General features: G+C 46.4%; 1 protein-coding gene across 4 annotated transcripts in view; it reads left to right on the top strand.

Moving 5' to 3' along the window:
• The first annotated feature begins 4,598 nt into the window (after nt 1-4,598).
• Nucleotides 4,599-18,793, top strand: part of LOC149333224 (uncharacterized) — a 29,042-nt gene continuing 14,847 nt past the window's right edge. Inside the window, exons 1-3 of one of the 4 annotated variants that reach the window (XM_089558598.1) lie at nt 4,599-5,055; nt 7,034-7,236; nt 18,063-18,203. In XM_089558598.1, coding sequence (XP_089414724.1) covers nt 18,105-18,203 — 99 coding nt within the window. In that variant the 5' untranslated portion in view covers nt 4,599-5,055; nt 7,034-7,236; nt 18,063-18,104. Of the gene's footprint in view, nt 5,056-6,828; nt 7,237-18,062; nt 18,204-18,793 lie in introns of those variants that run through there. The other 3 variants (XM_089558600.1, XM_089558599.1, XM_089558597.1) reach the window with 3 other exon arrangements.

The raw sequence follows: 18,793 nt of genomic DNA, 5'->3' as shown, positions 1-18,793 counted from the left end.
GACGCTTAAGCTTCGCCTTTAGGAGTGCAACGGGACAGCGTGTTGTAGCGCTGACACGGAGTCCAAGGAACGCCACCACCCGTTCGGCGCGATGCGTTGCCCTTTGAACGCAACGCTTCTTGAGGAAAGGAAATGGGGCTGTAATTCTCTGTCATCTCGGTGATCACCTTAGCCGCACCGTACAGGAAGGGAGGAAGTGTGAGTGAAAGAAGCAAGAGGGGCCGTAATGAAGAAAATGAAAATTGTATTTGAGGAAAGGAAATTATTCATTAACTGTCTCACATATCTCAGTAGACCCTATTCGAAAATTATATTTGAGGAAAGGAAGTGGCGAAGTAACTGTCTCACATATTTCGGTGGACACCCGTCAAAATTCGCGCGCGGTGACGTCACGACAATTTTGAACCAATCTGAAACGCGGACAAATACGCCTTGCTCGTCGGTAAATTGGTTTTTGAGGAAAGGAAATGTATCTCTCTCATATCTCGGTGGACACCTAAACCTCGCCGTAACGGGAAGGGAGGAAGATGGGAGTGACGGAGACACCGTATTCACTAGACGCACCTTTGTTTATTCCAAACCATCAAGCTGGCATGGCGGCTATTTAAGCACTGATAATGAGGATGGGGCACCTTTTGATCTCATAATGCTCTTGGGCCTCCACTGTATATGGCGCTCCAGAATGGCAGGCTATCATTGTGACAAAGACGCACGACCGGCCCGAATTTATTTTCGGGAAAGCATGGACTGGTTTCTTGCAATCCAAAAAGCAGCTGCGGAGCCTCCCGAGTGGCTCTCAAGACTAGAGCCGTTGTGTATGTTGCGGGAATTTTAAGCTGACGAAGCCAGTCTCGTGCTGGCTGACCACGACAGTGTCGTATGTATATAGCGTTGTGTGTATTTTTGTTGTGCAATGTCATGAGCCAAAGACAGGCAATAAAGAAAAAAAAAGCCTTCGTGGCGGGAAAAAAAAAGCTGGCATGGCGGAGTGGTAGCGTGCTCGACTCGCACTCCGGAGACCGGGGTTCGATTCCCAAGCTCGGCGAATTTCCAATTTACTGACGAGCAAGGCGCATTTGTCCGCGTTTCAGATTGGTCCAAATTGTCGTGATGTCACTACGCGCGAATTTTGACGGGTGTCCACCGAAGTATGTGAGGCAGTTACTGCGGAACTTCCTTTCCTCAAATACAATTTTCGACTAGTGTCTACTGAGATATGCGAGACAGTTAATGCGTAATTTCCTTTCCTCAAATACAATTTTCATTTTGTTCACTACGGCCCCTCTTTCTTCTTTCACTCCACTTCCTCCCTTCCTGTACAGTGCGGCTCAGGTGTCCACCGAGATGACAGAGAATTACTGCGCCATTTCCTTTCCTTAAAAAGCGTTGCGTTCAAAGGACAACGCATCGCGCCGAACGGGTGGTGGCGTTCAATGGACTCCGTGGCAGCGCTACAACACGCTGTCGCGTTCCACTCCTAAAGGCGAAGATTAAGCGCCATTAATCGGCAGTTAATTAATGCACCAACAGAATGTGAAGTGAAGAATCGCGTAGCAGAATTCAGCACTCAGGCTTTCGCCTTTCACCACTTTAGCCGCTAAAGTTCCTCGTAATTTTTGGAAGTTAGCGCTGCTGTGTGTGTCTACTCGTTCTTGGTCCCTTGTCCTGTTTGCGCTATTGCTCCGAAGTATGAACCAACAAGCCCGAATCTCAACGTTGTTACATATATGCATTTACGGCCTCCAGGTATACTGAGCACCAGCTTAAATTGTCTTGAATAGATTTGACCCTTTTGTTTTTAGTTCTTCCCTGCAGACAGAACTGTGAGCAGACTACCCACTTCTATCATTGCGGGTTCCAGTGTGTGAGTAGCTGCGAGTGCACTTAATGAATAGTTTGCAAGCCATATTCATACTGGAGCGCATATTTCTGAAACTGCATTTTTTTTATGGCAGGTTGCTTCATGTTTCCTGTAGATTGTCATATATTTCGTATGCTATCCTGTATTGCATTTTGAATTGTGCGTCTACGCGTATAATATTGCACACTCTGTGGGGTCTGTTTCATTGTTTCTGCATTTTCTACTGCCCCCCCCCCCCCTCCTTAATAACCCTCAAATGAATGTTTGAAGTAGCAGCAAATAACTTTAAAAATATAAATATGCCTTCTACATCAAAATAGACTCCGTGATCGCCGTTTCGAAGGGAATGGCAATGGCCTAGCCTCTGGGATCCGAGCCACTTGTGGCAAAGCGTCTCAGTTTGCTTTCTAAATTTGCCAGTGGTGGTAGCACCTGTAGTTAATTTTCTGGGCCTTTTCTGTCACAAAATCACCTTCTCATTGAAAGTAACTGCTTTGTCTTTAGAATTCGGCAATGTAGCGACCTACTGCAACTTACTTTTTTCTCACTGTCCCTTTGTACTAACGGAGTGGATTGCAATAGAAGGTAAAAGTAGCAGGGGACAGCAAAATACCATGGGGGGAGACGAGACTAGAAACCTTGCGGGTACACTGTAATCAGACACGCAACACTCTGGCGCAGATTACAAAAACATACTCTCCCCTCGCCCCTTACCCTAACCCACTATCATCCCTCCTTCCCCACTCCTGCTTGCGCCCTATGCCCAGAACCCTTCGCTTCTTCCCTCCACATCCTTTCCCTCTGCCCGGCGGACCCTCCCCCGCGGGACCTAGAGAACCTCAAGACCTGGGAGGACTGGGAGACCCTGCTGCACTCGGAGGACCCGGCCGTGCAGACCATCGCCACCGGCCGTGCTGCCAGTGTTATGGACCTCAGGAACATAAACACTTGAGTGCAGTGGGGTCGTGCGGGGACCCTGGGGCGTGCCCCGAATTCCTTTGTAAATAAAGTTTTCTCTCTCTCTCTCTCTCTGTAATCAGCGCTGCTGCAAGGAAGAATTAATTGGGAACCAGGGCAGGATGCCTTTCTAGAGCAGTGCACACAAGTAAGCATAAAACAAAACATGTCGAATGCATACATACAGTAGGGGTAAGCAATCTATTCGCGTCACATACCACCCGGCTTCTTATTGAGTACTACTTCATTGAGTACTTTTATAGAGTGCTTTAAGAACACCCTTTCTTTCTCAGTGCAAGTCGCAGTGATGTTGGGCAAACTGTCGTCATGAAAATGCGACTTCGTCAACTCAGAAGACTGCAAATTTTTCATCGCTGGCACAGTGAAGTTTCGTAGCCTGAATATTTTCGCAAATTTTGACTCAAGCCTTGGGTGTGAGGCCGGCGGGCTCAGACTTTTGAGCCGTTTTCTTTCACCCCTGCCTTCGACCATCGATAAATAACCCTGGAACAAAAGCTTTCGAACATCATGGCATAAAATTCGTTTTGACGAATTTCAATGCACACAAAGCTCTAACTCGCATCTTAACGCCGGATGGAAACTCGTCAAACTGCCTAAAACAGCGCTTTTTTTTTCATCTCCCCATGTTCGTGGTGAGCATGAAATAAAGATTTCATTTGAATTTGAATGCTGAACAGCTGTACATTTTTAAATCAGTTCGTTTCAACAGCTATCCTCAAAACCCTGAACTCGGCTTATAAGCCGTACATCGTAGCCATCGCAATGTTCCTGGCTAAAGGTGAACACTGCGGCATTTCTGGTGGCATTTTTCCGAGGGCACCGGCGGCGGCTGCTTGGAAGACGAGTCCGCGTTGTGCAGCAGCGGAGTGAGTAGATATGACGGCTTGACTGCTTCAGAGCACAAAGAGTTGGAGGGCGACATTTCGATGGCGGGTAAAAAAAAAGTTTCAGAAGAAACAAAACAAAACGCACGCGAACGCACCTTCAGCGCCTGCAAAACGGCTGTCGTGAACTTCTCTGCAAGCTCTTTCTTTTCTTTTTGTTTACTCGTGTTGCTGTTTGCGGTGTTTGTTTTCTTCTTTTGTTTCGCTTTTACTCGAGCTCACTATGTACGCATGCCCGCGCGCAGCTGTTCGCGTTCCCCGGCGTGCGACTGGGAATTGTATATACATCACAGGCCCGCAAAAAGCCGTAGGGAGACAACGCGGGACCCGCACGCCGCGATAAGCAGCGCATGCGCAGTACAGAGCACCAAATGGACGCGCGCCGAACACCGCAGGTGCAGGGGCGCACGCGCGACCGACCGCTTGGTGGCGCAGGTGCGCGCAGATGCGGAGCCCGCCGTCGCTACTGTTTTATCGCGGTAGTTGCATGCAGTAAGCGATGCGCTGGAGCCTGCGTCTAACCAATGAAAATTCAGCGCACGCGTTTGAAATTGTAGCGCTCCGCTTAGACAGAGCTTACTCTTACTAGTTTTTTGTTTTGCTCCGGCAATCTCCGCTTTACCTGAACAGCATGCAAACGCTGGTTGCTACTCAATCAACCGGGATGTTCGAATCTACGTGCTTTGTAAATGTGCGTTCTTTGCAACAAAGCCGGATCCAGGAACTACTTCCTGTCGCGTAGTGTGTAGCAGCGTTCGCTTCCTTATGAGCTTCACCACGGCTGCACGGAACTCGTAAACCTCAGCAAGCTGGCGGCGCAAGCGTGCGCTTCTGCGGGCGCCCAGTGAGTTCCAGCTCCGGGTTTGGAAATAGAAAACGATGGCAGTACGCTCGGAGCAGCACTTCGCGATGCGGCCAGCTGTCGTCGGTTGCCCACCGCGCCGACTGTGGCGCGGCTGTTGAGCGCCAAATGAGGCGGATGGGTTCGCCGTGTCCCGTGGACAAGAAAGGAAATCAGCTGGCAGTAGGGCTTATGGGCGAGTGCCAAGAAGTTTCGGACATTGCGCGTGAAAAAGTACCTGGTGTGGGGTCGCTAGTGCAAACTTTGTTGCGCAAGAATATTTGTTATTGCCGGTTGGAATTTTGTAAAGTACTAGTTTATCAAAAGCAGTAATAACCAGCTTCGTTCTTTGTTTGGGCGCCACGGAAAGCAGGATCTTTACCATTACTTTCGCACAAAAATGCGTGGCACGAAAAATAATCATCACCGCTCATCCCAGAGGATGGAATTCAAGTTCAACCCTTCTTCATCAAGAGAGTGATCAAGCAAAGGTAAGACAGTTATATGCATAATCTCTGTTCATTAAAATTTTAGACTTCTCTTCTACTACATGCTCGAAAACGCGCGACATTTCAAGATTATTCCGTGCGGCGTGAGTTAATTGTTAATGCTTTTTTAACACTATACTGAAAGGGTAAAAAAAACGACAGAATAAGGCCCAAAATAGGACAAAATGTTTTGTCGCTTTGTCGTAACGATTAGATTTTTCTGTAGTATAGTTATATTTGCCTCTCGTGCTGTAGTAGTAGACTTATGGCCTTCTTTTCTGTAGTTCTGTGCCGGCGAGAAAGAACAGTACAATACAACTGAAAATTCTGTTTTTGCCACAATGTCTTTGCCAGAAATACTGCAAAAAAATATTTTGCGTCGTACGAGCCGCGGTCCGTTGGGATGCTTGCGTCTAGTGGTGTAGGCTCCTACTTTAAGCGCTTAGCATCCTTTGGAGCCGAGCCGTCGACGTTTAGAAAGCAGGGAGGAATGCAAAGCAAGAGGAGCAGAGCGGCTTGCAGTTTAACTTGCACCCTTCACCCCCCCCCCCCCCCCCCCCCCTGCGTCATAATCTGCTGCCGAGGCTCGGTCCTAATATTTTACTTCTGATTTACTTCAGTGTACTTATACTGAGGGCAATACCCGAAGGTGTTGCAGATTTCAAAAATACTAATAATTGGTGATAACCACCCACATGAGTACAGAAACACAACAGAAAAAAGCTTTACGATTTTCTAAAAAACTTCATAGTTTAAAAACTCCTGATTCTGCGAGGCTAGAACCCTTGCCCAGCACTTATCTTTACTCAGATAACATGCGCGATTTGTAGTTGGTAGTTTGAGGACGAATTGATGAAGAACGCGAAGTGGAAACTTCGAGCCAATCTTTTAACTAGGCCAATTTTCGAGAACGCTGTGTAACTTTCCTTTGTATCCATATGGCCGGCTTATGTGTGTGCTAATGAATAATTGCTGCCTTTGTTGACTTGTTTTCGCTTAACCATATAATCACTGGCCACTTGATATCATTTCGCAAATCTTTTCGTGCGACCGTCTCTCTTGGTGGCATGTAAGGCCAAGTGCTTCGTTTTATGATAATAATTGATAAAATCAGTTCAGTTCAACGTTTCCGTCCACAGAAGTCCCTTAGATCTGTTTCTTTCCTTATCTGTGCTCCCATAGAACCGATCAGGAAACCTTCTTGTGCATCTGCACCCTCACTAAAAGGCGAACCTACAAAGTAAGCACGCTGTCCTGTTGATCATAAACATTCCTGAAAGCAATCTAATGAAACACTTTACCAACAGAAGCTTACGCACTTGCTGAGCCATTATATCTATCTCCGTACACAAGCAACTCGCGTAGCGATAAAAATGACGCAATGCACAAATTGCTATCAACGATAGAGCGGGGGGGACGTTACTTTTCTACTAGGTATGCTTTCAAATGTTACCTCCAACACTGTATTCGAATTACTTTCAAAATTCGCGCTGTAAAACTATGACACAAAGTTGACCGTGGTAGTGCCTTTAAGTCATAGTTTTTTGCTTTCTTTGTGCTCTAAGTTTCGGAAGTAGCCATTACGCTGTCCGATTACGGTAAGACAGATTCCGAACACTCTCTGTCGGCACTGGAACAACAACGCTGCCGCCATTCACAGCCGCAGCTCACGTGGTTTACACTGAACGGCTCGGCTCGCTCGCTTCGCGTTCCCCATTCCCGCCACCTGTGCTCCGGGTGGAAAACGACACAGGTGCGTCATGGCGCCCAACAGACGACGCGCCGGCGTCTGCTCAATCCTCTCGCCCGGTGCAGACGACGATGCTGCATTTGCTAGGAAAGAACAAGAGAAAATAACAAAGCGGAAAGCCGGGGTAAACAACGGAGCGACCGGGGTAACGGTAAAGCGGATTCCGATCGCCGTGTGCGCCGTTTCGATAACGTTCTCGTTTGCCTTATCGACGGGCCTCGCCTCGCACAGCGCAGACGGACGGTCACCGCGCGGGTTTCCGGAAGGCGTTGTTCTTCACTTCCGGCGCGGCGGCGCTAGCATCCGGCGGCTGCTGAAACGAGCTGCATCTGCGGTCGCAGCACCGAGGGAGGAGGCCTGGGCCCTTTGCCACGTCGTCTGGGAACAGCGCCTGCCGCCGGCTCCAGGACTGCGACCGCGTCTTTGCAGCGTAGGTCAGTCGTTTTTCACCCTTCGTACAAATCACTTTGCTCGTAACTATTAATCGCGTAGGCTTTCCGCAGCTCGTTAACCTAATTAGCTGCATAAAAATCAAGCGTACTCTTCCGCTTGTGAAATAGCGTTTATGGAACTACCACTTCCTTGACGTGCTCGATAAAGAACTGCGTCATCGTGCTGGTACACCCGCCGCCATCAAAGGTGGTTGCTATGGTTAGACGATAACGTGCTCGATGCTGCGTATTTCGGTAATTGCGGAGGATAGGCGCATGCCTGTTGGGTAATGGGGCAGCCTTTATCGAACGATCATGGCCTATGAGAGCACGTGAGCAGTACCCACGCCTGGTATGGGTAAGCGGCGACTTAGCCGTCAAGGTTACGTCGGCGTACATGAGCAGTGATCGCTGTTTTATTGTGCTAAATCATTCGTTGGAGTTTTTCCTCTTCTTAAAAGTCAGCTGCATAATTAATAATTGATTGATTTTGTTGGGCTGAGAGTAAGAAACAGCATGACAGAGCACTTGGGCTTGTTTGGACTGCCTCGGCAGAGTGCCGTGTTGTCGAAGAATATCTGCCCGCCTTTTACGAGCGTTTGCCATATGTTTGAAGTAGCCTTGGAATACGTAATTAATTTCGCCTCAAACTGAACAAAGGCACATTTAATGATATGTATTCAGAAAGGCACGATTTCAGTAATGCACATAACCGGTCGTCTTGGCAGAAGCTGGGTTATTGACCCAGGAGGTCAAAGCCAGGCATTTAAAACAGCTTGAATACTGCAGAACAATTCAAGAAACCATATTATGGAATGAAGCACATCAGAGATCGGTGGTAATCCTTTATTTTTAGTTATTGGCATCAAGCACGAGTCATAAAGCTGGGAAGTTCGGCACGACATCGCCGCCTTTTAGTTGAATATCATCAGTCCATCCTGACAGCAGGTCGGAGTCTTGTGGGGGGTGCTCTGGCGACAATAATTCTGTGCATTTCGATTGCTTTTCACTCTCCCTCATAAGAAGCATCTTTGTAGTCCCAAGGTCATTTCGGTGGTCATCAAGTACGTCATCTTGGATCATCAACTGACCGGGAGTCACTGTTTGAGCAATAAGTGACGCGAAATACACTCAGTTGAGTACGAAAACAGAAGAGTTATAGAAGAATGCTGACGATACTTACAAATAAACTCTTATCCTGCTGTCTCAATTCGATTGTATGAGGTTCTAAGCTTCAAGCAAAGTTCATGTGGCGTGAATTGTTAGCTGAAACGAGCACCCTTGACAATATAGCGTTTATAGAAATTCCACGTGAGAACCTTTATTGGTTGCTGGGCTGATGAATCCTACCCTTCCAACCGTACTTTGAAAAATGCGGCTGAAAATTTTAAATTCTAATAATTACATTTCAGGCCCGAAAATTGTATCTAAACCACACTACCTTAGGAGAGCGAAAGCTCTTCAGCTTTTCTTCAATCTACCCTAAATGGCCCCATTAAAACATCGCCTTCTCTAGCCTGTATCGAAGACGTGCCGATTGCTCCTTTCAATCAAACTATAGGACGCTTACGATAAATGCAGTTACGTGTATTTTTACCCTGAAAAAAATTTGCAAAGTTTTTAATTTTTTATTGATTATCGGCAGCCCTTTCTACCACTACGTGACGGCGCGTCGAACAACGCATTCCAATTCTTGCACTTGCGTTTGGCGACCGCACTGAAAGCCAGCTGTGGGCTCCGCCTTGACGAGAACAGGGAGACAGCAGTTGACTGGCTAAGGCGTTCCGTAAAGAACAAAATCAGTCGTTTTCATATAAACGCCTGTTCCCGGGCAACCCTGATTCAAAAGCAGAATCAGCCTAAACAAAACAAAAATACGTCATATCCACAAAAGCACGCGGCAGGACAAGGAAAACAAGAGCTGGTGTGTGTCAATGCTTTGATTAGTTTATCTGTCAGAGGTGTCGAACCAGCCGCGAGGACTCAGTACTTAGTACATTCTGCATCCGAAAGCGAGTTCGCGACCGTGGCATTCCAGTGAAGGTAATATAAACAAAAACATCACCCCTGTGGTAGAGTTTATATATATCACAGCACATCAGAAGTATACAGCTGGTCAAATCAACTGAGGAGCCTGCCTCACTGCATAATTCAGCTTTCCTCGGGACGGCAAGTGGTCCACTGCCAGGTCATAATTTTTGGCGCGCAAAACTCAAAAATTTTAGTGTGTCACTCACCTCCTAATGGCGCTGTAAAAAGCCGCATCTCAGTAAGCCTTGTTTATATTGGTCTCAACTTTATTTGCTTTACGCGAGACATATTATTTTTTTTATATCGGCAATATAAGCCTTGTGTATACAATGCACCCATCCACGTCCCGGATACATTTTATCTGATAAACTGTGTACGGCAACTGCGCACGGATTGTCTGTGCTAATTGTCTATTTACTTCTCGCTCTAAACACCCGAAATCCTAAACCCAGATGTTCCGAAGAACTAAACTAAGCGCACATGGGGGAAAGTTATGCATTATTTCATCAGAACCATGCGCTTGCCCACATCTGCAAGTTCCTAGATACCTAGATAGGATTGTGCGCTGATAGACTGGGAGGCGGCCCAGTTCGGCTGTGAAGTGCCCATGGTTCAAAAGGCCTTGGTTCAACGGACGCGGGCGGCGTTGCTTGCCAATGGGGCCCCGGAATAAGGGCTCTGAGTAGTATTGTGAGGGGAAAGGGCCAATCACCTTTCTCTAAAAATTTTATAGACAGTAATTCTTTTTCACCACCACCATGTCAGTGTACGATAAAGAACCCCAGGTGGTATAAGTCATCCTGAGCCTTCCAACACAACGTCCCTTAGTTCCTTTGGGACCTTAAGCCATATAAATCTAAGTATTAGCAAATTCAGCGACTTATACTGTACCTGCAGAGGTACTCCTATTTGAGGCGTTCTCGTAAACAGATCGCGACTTTGTATACTTAACTCGTTTTCATTAAGCATTTCTACCACTCTCAGCCACAAAACCTGCGGATTGCAAGTAATTATTTTCTTGGGAGCATTTCTTGGGGAGTTAGGTACGTAAAGTCAACCACGCGTGATATTGATGCACATGGGTTATGCAGGCAGCAAATATAAGTTGAATGTATCCGTGACAAGACCAACAGATTTTACGATTAGTTATGCGCTAGACGTGTTAGTGAAGCATGTATGAACTGCACAGATGGAAACTTCATGGCCACTAAATACCGTAAGTAGGAAATTCTGCTTAAAAAAATGTCTTGAAAAAAAAAACTGCTGATTTCTTTGCTCTTCTCCGAGATAAAGACGTGGCAATGGTAGTTCTAATACGAATCGACGTGACATAGGCTACTCGCTTAATAGAACAGTGCACAAGGCGGCAAAACTGAGATAGACGCTACAGCACATGGGCAATCGGCGATAACTACTTGATTTGTCAACAGATAAAAACTACGTGCAGGCATACATCTCTGTCGCCAAAAAAAAATGTAAAAACCGGTGCCTTAATAGCCGATTTGGTGGCTGAATGTAATGTTACTGTACAATCTGGACGTCTTACTTTATAGCGGAAAATCTTCAATTTTTATGCGCTAAAAGGTGGCTAAGTGGTAATGGTATTCTGCTGAAGACCAGAAATACGCGCGTTCGATCCCTGCCGCGGAAGTCTCATTTCGATCTAGACGAAATGCTAGAGGCCCGTGCACTGTGCAAGTACTGTGTACTTTGCACGTTAAAGAACCCCAGGTGGTTGAAATTTTTCAAAGCCCTCTACTATGGCGTCCCTCGTAGCCGTTTGCTTTGGAACGTTGAACCTAATAATACCAAACCGAGCCTATGCATTCGAAAACCGGTGGAAATGAAGTGTTACTGAATGAAAAACAGCGACGCCATGCACTGTGTTACGTTCTACCACTGTAACAACATGACGGCCAACAGTGTTTGTAAATAACAGTAAAAAATAATAACGCGGAAGAACAGTGAAGTGCAGACGCATGCCCTCTTAGGGATGCGTTTTTTTCTTCTTAAATGCGCGGCAACCTGCGATGCTGTGCAGAGACTGAAAATTATAAAGACAACTGAAAATCAGAACATTGCCTTTTTTGCTTGTGCGTTCAACGGCCGTTCTACGCGGGAATTGTCACCGCCAGATCTTTGAGTTCTCCAGAACCCGATCGCCCGCTTGCTATTGGCGACGCAGTGCTTTCATTGTTACCGACGAAAAATGTGGCTGTGGGAATGTTAAGCATGTTGAAATGGGAGAGCTCCTTCTGTAACATTAATGAGCACCTGACTTCTTAAGCTAGGCAATTACGAGTATTATCATGCATAATATCTAAATTTAATAGCTTTTCGCCGATTTTTACTGTTTCAGTCTCTGGGAAGTGTCGCGCCCCAGTTAACTGCGTCTTCGCTGTACTTTTCGAAGGCGCAGGTTCTTGTTGAACTTTTAATTTTTGCTCTTGCTTGTCGTCCAGGGCGCAGGGAACTAGCCGTAAATATACCAAAAATATTGAAATCTAGCAATCAGCTGTAAAAACTATGCGCTACGCCGTGTCACTGACATCAAAGTACGGTTGCGGCTTTCAGCAAGCATACGCTGCCTACTGCGAGCACCCATTTCCCGCGCAGCGAGCTGGGAATGGGAATATATTTTAGAGAAGTGTAAGACGGGTATATTGAAGAAGCGCCGTTACCCATGAAGTGACATGGAAAATGAAGCGTTAAGGACCAACAGAAAAAAAGAACACCATTTTAAATTTCCCAGGTGAAATTAATAAGAGGACATGGACACGGGCGGGTGTGGAAGACACGTAACTGACAGCGTCTTTGGCCAACTGTTTCCTGGCACATGAAGGGGTGTCTAGAATTTTGGCAAATAGTTCTACCAATAAAAAGCGCACTTCAGCTAGATGTATCTCACAGAACATTTCAGCAGCTTTATTTCATCTGGCAGCAGCAAAAAAGTAGCCTTAAAACTACCTCACAACAGAGGGCACCCAAACCCCGTTTAATAGCCATAAAAAGCATTGTTGACGCAAATCTCCTTGTCTTTCGTCTCCTGTTCGTTATTTTCTACATCCCCTCGGCTGATTGTTAGAATGAAAATAGATACACGGAAGGAAAATGCAGTCAATCGTGTGTGACCTAAGGTGAAGTGATATATATAGTGTGCTTATATGCACTATATACCGACTGAGTGTGAAGATCGAAACAGAATTAAGACAAAAATTGAATAGTTTATAAAGTCTTGCGAATTTGCAAATCAATTTGCCACGATACACACTCGGTATGCAGAAAGATGGATAGCTCCTACCTCTCGTCGGAACACCGGGCAACAGCGCCTATCCTGCATGATACCCTTTCTTTTGAACGCCTACAAATTAAATGGCTTTGATTTATTTTATTGTTATTGCCGTAATCTCCGCCTTATGTAAAGTGTATTATTTTGTGATTTCTTGCTATTCTGTTTTTTTTATTAAGATATTATTATTATACCGAAAGTCAACTTCATCTACTATGCCAACTCGTGTACCTTTTTAAGGTACTTTTCTACCTTCTTCTGCCAAAATAAAAACTAAAAGAAGGCGCTGCGGACCGGCTAAGCTGCCTGCGAGCAGCTTTGTTCCCGTCACCCGCTCATCTAAAAGTATGATGTCAAATAAACATTATTATTGTTAACATTGATAGGAAGTGAAAAAGTGAGGGCAGTTACGAAATGACGATATCTTTACTGTGCACGTTGCAATGGTGTGCACGGGCGTGCTTTCTACTGTCCACACGCCTATGCAACTACTGAGATGGAGAGTGAGCCTCAGCCTTTAGTTCATTTGTTGCGATGTTGCGATGACCCAGCGTTAAAAAAAAACAAATAACGAAACGAACAGGTAGAAAGAAAGTAGTCGAGGGTTTGACGGTATACCGTCTGCTCAGGAATCATGGTGATGAGGATTGCTGGTCACTGGCCAAAGTCAATAAAGGTGGAAAGACGTTTCGGGAGCGCTACGGCTCCCTTGTTCACTATCTTGCATCATGCATCTTTTGCATCTCTTGCATCATCTTGCATCATGCATCTATAAGATATCTAACTTTCAGAATTGGTTAAAGGAAGAACTGAAGGATGCTGTAAGAGTCGTTAGCAGCTTGTTTTTTACAGGTAGAAAGAAAGCAATGAATTCGTGGAATGAAATGTGCATCATTTGTTCCTAAGCACGAGCTCGTCGACCCGTCCCATTGCTATTTAAGACACGCCCCCGAATGCAAGATATTTATTCGCAACACTGTCACGTACGGCGGCTTTCCTCGTGTTCCCTGGTGCGGAACTATGAAGGCACCAGATTTTTGTTTTAACTGTTTGCATTTTATATTTTGGTGATGCCCAAGCTCAGTGACATGATGAGCTTCAGAGGTCACCTTATCGCTAAATACTTCAATTTTGGCAATGTTTTTCTTCAGACTTAATTATCTTTTTTACTGAATTTGTTTTAGACTCCTTTCTGCTTTCTCACTGTAAAATTCTGGATTCCTATTCATCAGGCTTATGAATAATCTCTTGCTGCCAAGACCATATTCTTTCACCCTTCGTTCTTTGACACCCGGTCGCACACGCGTCCACTTCAATGTTCTGAAACTGCGTCTCTAGGACCTTTAAGCGCTGAAGCCGCAAGTCCAACTGTCGATGGGCTGGGCAAGCCAACCGGGGCACGGATCTCGAAGCCCGTAAACAACGCAGCAGGTACGCAGCCGTCGAGCAATAACTGCTCCGACCACCTGCCCTCGCATGTGGCAGTTTCGAACGAGTGCCCGCGTCTTTGCAGTGAGCGCCCTGGGCGCATAGCTCGGCCCCTGACAGCTGCAGGTAGTTTTCAGTTTTGCGCGCCGTCTGTTCGCCTACAATCTGCTTTGCGCTACAGACTGTGTTCGTGACGGTGAAAGCAACACCGGAACGTATCGACTAATGAGAACTGTATTTTCATGAGGTGGTAATGAGATGAAAATTGAAAGAGAAAGCAGAGTGTTTACCGTTCGTGCCGAGCAGTTTCACTTGCCGGTATACACTTTAAATGTTTCGCTAATGGATCTGCTTGTTGTAGTGGTTGTAGGGGCAGGCACAATTACACACTGAACGTGCCTCAATGGCTGTATCTCTGTCGCACGGTGTAAACAATATATCTGGCACCACTATGCCGGAAGGTCAGTGTCCTCTCGTGATGTGCGCCATTTAAAAGCCGCGGCACGTGGGATGTACTAACCTTTTCTAAATGTCCACTTTGTAAAAAAAAAATATGCAGTTCGGCTGCGCCGTTCAGTGTTTAGTTATGCTGCAAATTAGAAGGCTAAGAACTTGAGTGTGTCAAAGCTGCCGCCACGAGTGTGGTGTTTCTACCACTGCTCGCCGGCACTGCAAGAGTAAATTCGTATGACGACTGGTTAATACTCCGCATCATTTCAAGTGTTGCACTGCATTTTCTTTTACAGTGTTAGCAGTATAGACCTCTTTCAGGGAATAAGCCATGATCTCAGTGTCTATGTGAAGCTTTTCCCGTTCAGCGCTCCTAGCGGATCGGAGCGGATAGAGGCAGCTTCGGAGCACCCTCCGATGGGTGTACTTCCCGGGCACCGACCGGTAAAAATGCACTTTCCACTTACGAGCATCTACCAACCGACCACTACGCATCATCCACCTCCATCTTCCAGGAGGTATCCACCCATCACTAACCCACCTTTACCGTGCTGAAGCCTACACCCACCAAGAGATCACGCAACAAAAGGCAGGGCGACGGCAAAAAAGAAATTCAGGGCGCAGTGAGAAGACGATGAATATAAAGGCGAAATTTACAACCAATACAACTGACGAAGATTTGTCGCCTGTCACATATCTCATGAAAGTCGCCGCGGTGGCAGAGTGGTTGTGGCGCTAGGTTGCTGACCGGAAAGATGCGGGTTCGATTCCGGTCGTGGCGGTCAAATTTCGATGGGGTAGAAATGCTAGAGGCCCGTGTACTGTGCATGTGGGGGCACGTTAAAAAACCCCAGGTGGTCGAAATTTCCGGAGCCCTTCACTACGACGTCCCTCGTAGCCTGGGTCGGTTTGGGATGTTAAACCCCCATAAAACATAAACATATCGTATGGTAACCTACGCATTAATTTTTTTTAATTTTCGCTTGAAGTGAACAACAAGTGCTCTCCACGAAGAATCCAGATGACATTTGGTCGGAGCCTGCTGCTTAATCCACTCTGTTGTGACACGTGAAACGAAGTTTGCATACGCTCTGGACGCTTAGTGCGGTTGCGTAAACGGCTGCTATTTCTCTGATGTTTCGTCACAAAATCATTTCACCATCGAGCGCAAAAACACTCTTTAAAACTACAAATAAATGCGATGTGTTAGTGAGTAATTGCGATATTGACTAGCAGCAATAGAAAGGATGATGACACTAACTCTCGAATTCATTCTAATTGGCTGCCACAACTAGACTTTGGTTCACCGCCTCATAAGCTGGCTTTCTCAAGGACCAGTATATCACGCGAACGGTGTTTCATCTTGATGATCAAGACGTATGGGCCTGCTATTGATTATGATTAGCTGTCATTTTACTGTCATATACCTTTCTTTACTTCACCATTGAAACATCGCGAAGGCATGTATATGAAGTGTATCGTACCGAAGCGAAACACGGACTGTGAAAGGCACCCAGCTAAAGAGCTCTGGAATAATTTCTATCGCCCGAGGTCTGACGTGCACCGACACCTCATAGCCCATGGGCACCTTCGCATTTCGGAATAATTGAGATGTGGCCACCGCGACATTCGGCTTAGCAAGCAAATCAAACGGCCACTGTGCCACAGCAGCTCGTACACGTCATGAAGAGTGAACCACATTTAACAAAATGCGCTGGGCTCTTTGGTTTTGCTTTTATGGTTTAACGTCTCAAAGCGACTCCGGCTATGAGGGACGCCGTAGTGGAGAACTCTGGATAATTTCAATCTCCTGGGGTTCTTTAACGCCCACTGATATCGCACAACATTTCACCTCCATTGAAATATGACGGCCGCGGCCGGGATCGAACTCGCGTCTTTCGGGTTAGCAGCCGAGTGACAAAACCACTGAGAGACTGCACCGGTTAGTGGTTGTGTTAACTAAATATTGCTGGTGTAGGCATGCTTTTATCGAAACGAGTACACTGCCTGCAATCTCGGCTCCATAGTACTCCTTTCTATTTTTACCGCTACTATGTGTAAAGTTCGCCGCTTCAGAACTCGCAGATTAATTATTCGAAGCAAATGGCGCGCAGCTGCTAAACGGTGTCGCGCATGCGCATTGCCTTAATGAGGCGTCTCCATGAATGTGCCCGAGCTCCCTCTAACTAACATCCGGCACCCCACAAAAGCCTCGAGGGAACAATGGGAGAGCCTACTTTGGGCCTTTGAATTAAGAGGCCTGCACTCGAAGGCAAAAAATGCTTATAATAAACTCTTCTCACTCTCCTTGTGCTTCTTACGGTTTGAGAAAAAGAAAAGAGGGTGGGTTCATGCATTCCTGCAGTAGCCTCGTCTAGCAGTACAAAATGCAGTCTCAATGAGCGTTATACCGGCACACAGAATAACACACGTTGAGAAACACCTATTGAAAGCACATCGACCTGGCAATTGCCAGTACTTTCTTAAGAAATTGGGGCGAACAGCCGTCGAATTTTGTTCCATTCGATCTTATCATACTACTTTGTACTCAACGGTAGAGCTTTAGGAGGAACAGCTCGCAGCAAGAGGCAAAGTAAGCGCCCAACTTCGAAAGCGAATGTTTCTATTAAAATGTTAGTTAAAAATGCCGAACTGTGAACATCCTAGGTAGGGTGTGGCGATTATCTTGCCTGCTCGTCAAGTTCTTGGTGATAAACTTTGTAGACAGGCCGAGCGAAGTTTTATGCATTACAAACCAAAGACATGAGAAAATTTCTTCCCGGTACGAGCCTGCCGGGACCACCGAAGAAATCAGTGTTTACAGGACGTATCTACACAGGTACCCACATGACGTTATGGGAGGCATCCGCAACCGAGAACTGCTCGTCGCGCACACGGTTTGTAACAGGAAGTGAACGACCGGACTCCCCCAGACACCACTCATACTACGCCTTAACCAAGGCTCTGATTTTCAAGGGCTTGATCATGAGCACTGCTATTTTTATCACGAAAACAATATATGGCTCATCGCCAATGAAACCGTGCGGCGTTGACGAGCAGAAGAGATTCGAAAACCCCCCGTGACGTCAGCATCGTTTCGCATGTCGTCAGCACTACACCATAAGAAAGTAACGCCGCTAGCAAAAAAAAAAAAATAAAACTGCCAACTGAAGTGCGGGGAGCTGAACCAAGGACCTCCAGACTGCGAAGTGAGCCGCAACCCATAGGCCACAGCACCGCGTTGTTTCCTGGAGAATAAAGATGACCCTAGTGTATGAACTTCCTTACGACTGTATGCAAATGGTAGGGGTATTATTAGCAAGGAAGGGGTCATTAATGAACCTCGCAACAGAACTCAAGATTAGACAATGCTTTTGCATTAAAAATGTAAGTATATTCTGAAATGCCCCGGAATTTTTTCATTATTCTTCCGTCAAATGTGAACTTAATGCCCTCTCTATTGTCGGCGTGGGGGAGTGCCTCAGACATGCCTGTACGGGCAGGCAGGGGCCTGCATATACTGTGTCTAGAGAAAATAGAATCATAGGCTTTTTTTTTCCATCGTGTAGCTTCACTGTGATCGGTAATGCCTGGTACAGAGCACACCGATTGTGTTTTCGACACCTTGCAGATGAGTGACCGGTGAGGAATCTAGCGACCGCGAGGCAACGCCATGGCTGCCGCCATGTTGGCTGATCGGCTCCGCGGTCTCCTGCTGGGGGTTCTCCTCGCCGTCGCCTGCGTCTGCGAGTCTGCCCCGTCTGCTTCCCAGGTAGTGTTCCGTGCACGCGAACTGCCGTGGCAGTTTTCAGACACAGTGCAACATCTACTGCCAAGAAAGAAAGATATCTCTGTAGATGTTTGGCGGACACTTTCAACCGCATGGTTTTGTTCGCTCTACAGTTATCTCCGGTAAGCATCCCGCGGACATCACATGTTTATAAACTAAAATCTTGAGCTTTGCGGAACATCTTTAGGTGCGGCTAGACAGTATTTTTTTTTAAATACAACCGAAACTTACAAGAAATTCCTGTCGCTTATTCTATTACGCGGTTTTGGTTATGCTTGCCCTGCTCGTGCACGTATATTATAGTGCGTAGGCGACCCAGCTTGCTCCTGCGTGCTGTGCACCATGTGCAAACAATCTAGTAAAACATATTCGTTTGCAACAAAACCTGCAGTCTCCGCATCTAAAACCGGGGCGCCCTCTACACTGGAAGTTGTAGTAGTACGTGTAACTGTGTTGTTAGGCTGAGTACTGCATTTGCTGGTTTGAAATTCCTGCCAATGTACAGTTCAACGCTAAGAGGAGTCCTGTTGAAACAGTCAGGATGAATGTAGCACACATACGTATGTGACATT

The sequence above is a fragment of the Amblyomma mixtum genome, chromosome 8 (genome assembly GCF_055824585.1).
Source record: "Amblyomma mixtum isolate Tamu chromosome 8, ASM5582458v1, whole genome shotgun sequence".
Taxonomy (NCBI): Eukaryota; Metazoa; Arthropoda; class Arachnida; order Ixodida; family Ixodidae; genus Amblyomma; species Amblyomma mixtum.
This window is presented reverse-complemented; position numbering and strand designations above follow the sequence as displayed.